The sequence below is a fragment of the Lactuca virosa genome, chromosome 3 (genome assembly GCF_052849685.1).
Source record: "Lactuca virosa cultivar CGN04683 chromosome 3, Lactuca_virosa_CGN04683_v6, whole genome shotgun sequence".
Classification (NCBI taxonomy): domain Eukaryota; kingdom Viridiplantae; phylum Streptophyta; class Magnoliopsida; order Asterales; family Asteraceae; genus Lactuca; species Lactuca virosa.
Window position 1 is genome coordinate 60,050,635 of NC_136428.1, and position 7,652 is coordinate 60,058,286.

A 7,652-nucleotide genomic window follows, 5' to 3' on the forward strand; every position below is an offset into this window, starting at 1 on the left:
CGGTGACGGTTAAGTTATTACGTGAACATAGTCAAATAAAATAAAATAAAATCTAAAAAAATAGAATTTAGGGCATTAGAACCATATCCCGACAACAAGTAGCCTCCACAGGGTTTGTTTTCACGCTCCAGAAGACATTTTTTCTAAGCATTCCTGCTAGGCATGTCGAGGCGAGGTGTGACTTCCAAATTCATCGAAAACCAGTTTGAGGCAACTTGTTACCTCCACAAATGGGTTGTGCATCCGATATTTGTCCCCGATCGCCTCCTCAACCTCCTTTCCTTGTAGAGACATAAACATAGTTCACTAAATTGATGTTAACACATTTTGCAAGTTATACGGTAACTATTTAAAACTAGGTGTATCCTTGTGTGTTACACGAGAATAAAATAATATAATAAAACTATTGATAGATGTATGTTGTGGAAAATAACTACGTCGTTGCAATATGAAATTTTCGGTACTTAAAGAGCTTGTAACCTAACAGTATCAGGTGTTAGTAGAAAGGTGCCCCTCAACCATATGTTAAGGGTTCATGCCCCCCATTTGGAAGGAAATATATAGTTTATGAGTAAAGTAGTGTGTGTGACTGTGTGTCATTCTAAAAAATGGCTTAGGAATTTTTGTATGATTTTTAGTTTAAATGGTTCATTATGACACCCAACAAACACTAATAAGCAATTTTTTTGGTCGTGTATATGATATCTTCATGTGCATTTGAAATAATTAAACTTTTTCTTTGTGTTACTCAAGAACTATCCACATTAATTGTCCATACCTTTTGTAACGTCACCAAAATATAGAGAAAATTTTTCATTTTTAAAAATAAAACCATTCAATAACATTCCTATAAAAGATAATCAGAGTATAAGTTTGAAATCAAATATCAGAGTAAAATCATAAAAACAAATAGTGCGGAATCTCCGGTGGATGCGATGCAAATCAGGTCGGGCTCTTCTCTTTGCTACCGGAAGTAAATAACATACGTGATTCTAGATTAATATTTGTACGTAATGAATTAAATTAACTTTTCTTTGATGGTAACGGTGATAGTGATGGTGATGGTGGAACTCCGTTCTTGTACATCGGAACATACAAAACCCAACCAACTTTTATAAACCGTGGATTCCGAAGCAAAACTTTATTCACATTTTCAATCTCACTCACTTCAGCCGATAACAAATTAGCAATATCAGGAAGTGTATCCATCTCCAGTACAGTATACGTGACCATAATTTGAGAGTCGCTTTCTGTGCATCCACACAATAAGTGGATAGTGGCATTCGTGTTAACTTTAAATCTTGTCCCTTCATCCCAAGTTTGCCCACTATAAAATTCATCGGAAACATCTGATAATATATCGCCTAATTTCACTGAATAAACCGTATCATAAAAGTATGCAACCGTGTTATTCACGTTTTTGCAAGAACATGGGACTGTTACAAGGTGGTGTTGTTGATTTCCATGGGTGATGTTTTGAATTTGTGATATGTCCACTGAATATAACTCAGAAATATTGTTTTTGGTGAGTGGATTGTGTTGATAGAGTATAGATTTGCATTGTGTTGATTGTTGAACGCAAGCGAATGGGATTTCATTTGGTGGATTTTGAGAAAGTGCGAGGATCATCAACATGTGGGTGAAGAAGATAATGAGAAGAAAAATGGAATTTTGAGAAGCCATAGATTGTGGTTCGTCTGCAAGAACGAATATTTGAAGTTTATTCGCTCCCTATCTTTTGTGCTTTTATTCTTTCCATTTTTGTATTATGCAATCGTTTGTTTCTGCACTAAATTTTGGTTAAATCCGCTTTGTTGATGTTTACAATTTAAGGCTGTGGATTACACTTGCGGATTTTGGCATGATCATTGTTTGTCCCTTTCTTTCTTTTGTTTATGGTGCGAGGATTTCCAGACAATTATTCGTGCTTTGCTTTTATCATTGTAGGTGGAGGTTTCGACATATATATGGTGCTCCAAGCATGGAATGTATAGGTACTATGCAGTATGTTTTTTTAAATGTTCACGAGCAATAAATATTCTCCCAAAAGAGTAAAGACACTACATATAGGTATCTCTTCTTTTGTCATCATTTGAGATCAAAACGTGTAGCTTCTTTTAAACAAGTCTTAACATATTGACTAATTTGTTGATTGTTTTAAGTCATGAAAACGATTTCAAATCACAAAGAAAGAAGCGCATTTAAGGACTTGCCTAGCTTCCCAAATAATAATATCACCAAGCCAAGAGTTTTGATGCATGCATTATTAGTTGATGCCAACATACTGAGAAATTAGCAGAAACGTTTGTTTGTTTGTAAATAAACGGGAGAATGACAAAATGAGCGGAACGATGTCCTGTCCAACTTCAAAAGGGTATAACCTTTTGTCCGTATAGGATCTCAACAATATACGGATAAAAAACTCTTTAACAGGTCAAAATCCTCACAAATTTTCCCCACCGGACCCAATTTTGTTGTTTTCACACTTAATTTCGAATTCACTCCAATTTCGGTTCATTTTCCGATTTATATTATAATTACATATTTTTCAATTTCCACGCGATTAGATGGCTTCTTAATTTCATTAAATTAGTGTCAATTTTAATTTATTTATTTATTTTGGATATTTGACAACACGTCAAAAATTATAGCCACCATATAAAACCAAACGTGACATTCATTAGATTTGTTACCCTAGTTCTCTAGAATATGTTGGTTACAATACTCTTTGAGTAGGAAAACTCATGCAAGGATAGATAACAAGTCAACATATCATCAACTCTAAAAATACTGAAAGAGGATTAAATATCGACTTATTTTGTATATTGATGATTAAAGAGTATTATTTTGTAATATCAAAACCTATTTAAAAACTAAATTTAATAAAGCAAAGTAAATTAAATAATTTTTTACCATTAAATTATATTTTTAGTAATATTTATTAATTGTCTTTCTAGTTATAAAAATTGATAAGCAAGTCGGTTGGCCTAGTCGGGCTAAAAAAGTTGAGTGGGTACTGAACGATAATGGCCCATACCATTGAAAGCCTAACTTCAAAAGGGTATAACAAACTTGTAGCTATTTTTTATTTTTTATTTTTTGTAACATATCTTCCATATTCTTGTAATCACTCACTTTCTCAAATAATCATAAATTTGATGTCAGCATTAATGATTGACAAAATTTATTTCATAGGAATACCAACAACTTTTTATTTAGTTCACGCGATTTCCATTATTTTGCTATTACTAAGCAATACATAATTAAATTTAAAATACCGTAAACACTAAAATAAGTTTAAGTTAATAGAATCATACGTAAAAATCAACACAAAATGTTAAATGAATAATCAAACATTTTTACTTAATTACGTATTAGTTAAACTCTACATTTATTTTTAAAAGGGAGGAATAATACATTTCACGAGGTGAAAAAACACCTTAGATATAAAATGCCTTTAGACAAGCAAGCATGGTTTTTACTTTTCTTTTCCTTTTACTAATTTTGGTTAATTGTTTAATGATATAAAATGCCTCATTCTAATACAAAAAAAGTAAACACTTGAGATATTATAACATCAATATGCCTAGAAAAAGTATTTGTTTATCTAATATAGATATTAGTATTAGTACCTGTTTGTAGCTGCAGTTATTACTTTTTACATCGGAAATATGTCTTCAAATTCAGTTACCACCTTCTGTACCTTGCTCAGCATCACTGTTCTCACAAAATAAAACCAACATCTAATTAATATTTACAATCTCAGTCCTTGTGGTACATTCTTTTCTCGGGTTTGGTCCAAAAATTTAAAAAGTAATATTTAATATGCAACAAAATAAAACCACGGGTAATTTATACCTTGGAAGGAAGAGTCTTCCAAATATTTCTGTGGAAGAAAATCAAGCTTGTTACAAATAATGTAAAAACCAGAAATATTGGAAAAGATTGAGGGCATAAAAGAAAGGGAAATACCATGATTTCATTTTTCAGAATGACATCTTCAGAAAGAATTTCTTGTGTTGTTGCCATGGTCAATAATGATGTGAAACTAGGAGGAAAGGCTGAAAGCTTTTCTTGAACATCTTGACTAAGTGTGGCTTCCATGGGATTTGAGTTTTGACTAAATATTGTGTCACCATTTGACCCTATTGGACTCCAGTCAAGTGTTGGTCTGCATAAACAAGTTAAAATCTCAGATCATCTGCTTACATTTTTTGCTATAATCTCAAAGAAATGTTATTGAAGACTTGTACAAGAGTTGCTCCATATTTCTTGATCTTACCTATAGGCTGGAGAAGAGCTTATTGGGCTCCACTCCTGTGTTGACCTGAAAAAAGAGTGGGGGTTGACTTTTCAAACCTTCCAACTTGGAAAAATAGTAAAATTCAAAGAAAAGTTACTTTTTAGATAGCGAATTTGGACAACAGAGGCCAAGTACAATCTTCCTTTTGGCATCTCTAGCATTTTCACAAGAAGAGTGGTTAGTTTACAGTTTACTACAGAAATCCATATAGATTATATTGTTCAAAAATTTAGTCAATAACTTGTTAGAGAATGTATTTAGTTTCCACCCATCTACAGGTTGAAGAGAAGGCACGATCTCAGATTGAGATGGGGTTTTGGATTCAGGGATATCAGGAGTTGACCGGTCAATCTTCTCATGTCCAAAGATATCCTGTAAAAGAGAAGTTTATGTAATTACATGTGTGATGTGTTTGCATACCAAGAGGACAGGGGCAAAGGTTGAACCTTTATGAAATTCATAAATCTTTCAGTCTCATCACTTGTGAGAAATCGCAAGGCAAACTTTTGGATCTGCAAACAAGGAAAAGGGTATTTGGTGAAATATGATATGATGTTGTAGAAGAACAAAGGGCATAAGTAGGAAAACAGGAACTAAACAGGTGAATTTTAGGTTCTTACATCGCCTACATGATCTTTATAACTCATGAATACAATTTTGCTGCCCCTAGGAGGGTATCCAGGCAAACATGAGACATGAGGCCAGGTGAAATGTAGCTTTGAAATGTAATGCTCTTCCTGAAATGTTTCAGTATCCAAACTTGTGTTAGATGCATACTAACTTATGACGTATATATATGCATACAAAACAGATTAGAGTCATAATGGCTACCAACATAAGCACAAGAACAATCAACAATTACATTTACATTGTGATATATTAGTAATCAGGTAACTTAAGAAGCAAATTATTCCAATGTGAAGCACTAGACTATTGTTGATCCCTAATTTCTAGAATTAAGAGGACCAGTTGCTTAAATTATAGCCACTATATTTTAGAAAGCATAAAAAACCAAAGCACAAAGAGGAAAACCATAGATATTGTCTGAAGTCATCTGCAATATCTAAAAGCAAACAGTACAAATAACTGTCTAACGAAAGCAGAGAGATGAATCTGTAAGAACAAGGTTTAGTTGAAATTAATGAATCTAGTAGGCATGAATAAGATGAATAAGACTAGAATTATATATTATACAAGGAAACTGTATGATTGCTTGCACAACCAACATTTTCCACGAAAAAGTTATAGATCTTGACTTGGTAGTAAATCACATTCGTGCATTCTGTGTTTGATTAAATTGGGAGTGGAAGATTTTTACATATTGCAAACTCTGTATATGAACGAACCAGATGAATCTAATAGTCAGCCTAGATGAAAGTTTTCTGATCGTGTCTGATTTAGAAAACATCATATAACCAGAGTATTTCAAACAGTTCAGTCGTTTATGATTATAATTAAATCAACTATCAACCAAAGTAGAGATAATTTCAGGAATTATAGCTCAATGGTATTGCGGATTTGTGATCCAATGCAAAACGGTTGCAGAAAAATCACAATCGAGTCTGAATTGATCTAAAATGGCACAAATAAGGCGTACAAACTGTTATCGAACTAAAAAAATAAGAGATCTATGAAACAGTGATAACTCACAATGACGTTGTCGACGAGAGTAACTGTTAGTATGATGGAGCGAGAAATATCAGAATTATCGTTTGTGGAGGTTAGTAACTTGAGATTGGCGAGAGAAGTGAAGGATGAAATCCATGATCCCTTGGACCTTTTGACTTGGGGAACGAGAGACGGATGATAACCACCGGCGCCGGCGGCAGATGAGAGAGAAGGACGCTTGAAGAAGCGAGCATATTGAACTTCCCAGTGGTTTCCGATAGGGGCGTTGGTTGTCGTCACTGACATGCTTCCTTGATGCTCGTTTTCGCTTCCGTTGGATGGATGAGGCCCCGCCATGTTTCGTTACTTCCTACTGCTCACGCGGATCGAATTTTTGAATTTGTTAACACTAGTTATACCTTCCTTCGTTTTTATATACATTTTCTTACAGCATTTCATACCAGTAAAACTTTTTACTAAGCCTTTTTTGTGCCACATATGCATAATAGAATAAACGAACTAAAAACTCGAAATATATTTCGCTATACTAAGTTTTTTACAAAGCTTATTTAGAGTCAATGAAAAAAAAAACTATATAATTGAATAAAATATTGATTAAATTATGAAAAACTTTATGCATAGAGCCGGTAAATTTACAATAAAAATGAAAAATTATTTACAATAAAAACGAAAAGTTATGTTGTGAAAAGCAATAAGAAACTTAATTCATCAAATAAACTCTTATTGTCAACTAGTAAAAAAAATCCGCACTATGCCGCTGGTTTGAATGGTTCGTGATTCATAATCGCAGATAATTTGTAATGAAATTGGTAGAATATGTTTTCTTAACGTTGGTATCTTTCTAAAATACATCGATGCTAAAACTATTACATTCATAACATTAGCATATTCACTAAATACGTCGATGTGTACATAGAAAATTTTATGTCTTTATGGATAGTTTTTAATAACTTGTAGCATGTCTTCATAGGTTGTGATAAGTTTTTCAGCGAGTATGATGGATATATGTATGCACTTGAGATTGGCAAGCTTTGCATTTCTACGAACTTCTTGGAGGGAGTAAACACTATAGAATTTATTGACTTTATGGTGAATTTTATCGTATATCCGAGTATGGTCATACTCTACACCGTCGTTGAGAAGAGTGTGACATACATATTCATTTTTTAGTCTGTTTACAACCTCTAGGCAAAAAAATTATATATAAATGAATTATATATACAAATTGTGTTTTCCTATTATAGGTAAAAATGAAGTAAATTGCTATAATGGGTAAATAATTGATAGTAAATTGCTATTATTGGTGAAAAAATAAAGTAGATTGCTTATATTGGTTAAAAGAGTAAAGTACGTTGTTATTTCCTTCAATTTACCTGATTCTAAATCATAACGAAAGCGCATATAAAAGAAAAAACTTACCACATTTGTCTGAAGGGTCAACTGGACAAGCTTGTGATGGGTTAGGATAGGTAACTTCACGTAAAAACCTAAATTCAAAGCAATTTTATAAAACTAAATTTTAATAAATTCTACAATTATAATTAAACCTATAATTTATATTTAGATATAATATAATTTATAAAATTCCTATGAGAATCCATTTCATTCCTATAGACCACCCAAACACGATTATGCAATGTAATCGCCCATTCTGTTTTTAATTCGTCATAAAAAATTATGACTATGAAAAGTAATTTTTTATTATATTACCTTAGCAGGA

The 7,652-nt window shown here is 32.6% G+C and overlaps 1 protein-coding gene across 2 annotated transcripts; it reads right to left on the reverse strand.

The window, feature by feature from the left end:
- Nucleotides 1-233: 233 nt before the first annotated feature.
- On the reverse strand, nt 234-6,297 carry LOC145162346 (poor homologous synapsis 1). 2 transcript variants are annotated; one of them, XM_079081521.1, is made up of 10 exons: nt 5,954-6,297; nt 4,924-5,040; nt 4,750-4,815; nt 4,545-4,675; nt 4,401-4,457; nt 4,283-4,327; nt 3,973-4,171; nt 3,859-3,886; nt 3,633-3,717; nt 234-281 (listed from the first exon to the last, which is right to left on the reverse strand). In XM_079081521.1, the coding sequence occupies exons 1-9, from the start codon at nt 6,266-6,268 to the stop codon at nt 3,659-3,661; spliced, it is 1,017 nt and encodes a 338-aa protein (XP_078937647.1). In that variant the 5' UTR covers nt 6,269-6,297; the 3' UTR covers nt 234-281; nt 3,633-3,658. The 2 variants fall into 2 exon arrangements, with proteins under 2 accessions (XP_078937647.1, XP_078937646.1); XM_079081520.1 differs by lacking the exon at nt 234-281 and having other exon boundaries at nt 3,622-3,717.
- Nucleotides 6,298-7,652: the final 1,355 nt, after the last annotated feature.

What these genes read in the sequence shown, in the direction of transcription:
- LOC145162346 (XM_079081521.1), bottom strand. Translation starts at nt 6,268, where the DNA reads ATGGCGGGGCCTCATCCATCCAACGGAAGCGAAAACGAGCATCAAGGA. An exon ending in CTCTCGTCGACAACGTCATT is followed by an intron (nt 5,041 to 5,953) that starts GTGAGTTATCAC and finishes GAAACATTTCAG; the next exon opens with GAAGAGCATTACATTTCAAA. An exon ending in ATAAAGATCATGTAGGCGAT is followed by an intron (nt 4,816 to 4,923) that starts GTAAGAACCTAA and finishes CCTTGTTTGCAG; the next exon opens with ATCCAAAAGTTTGCCTTGCG.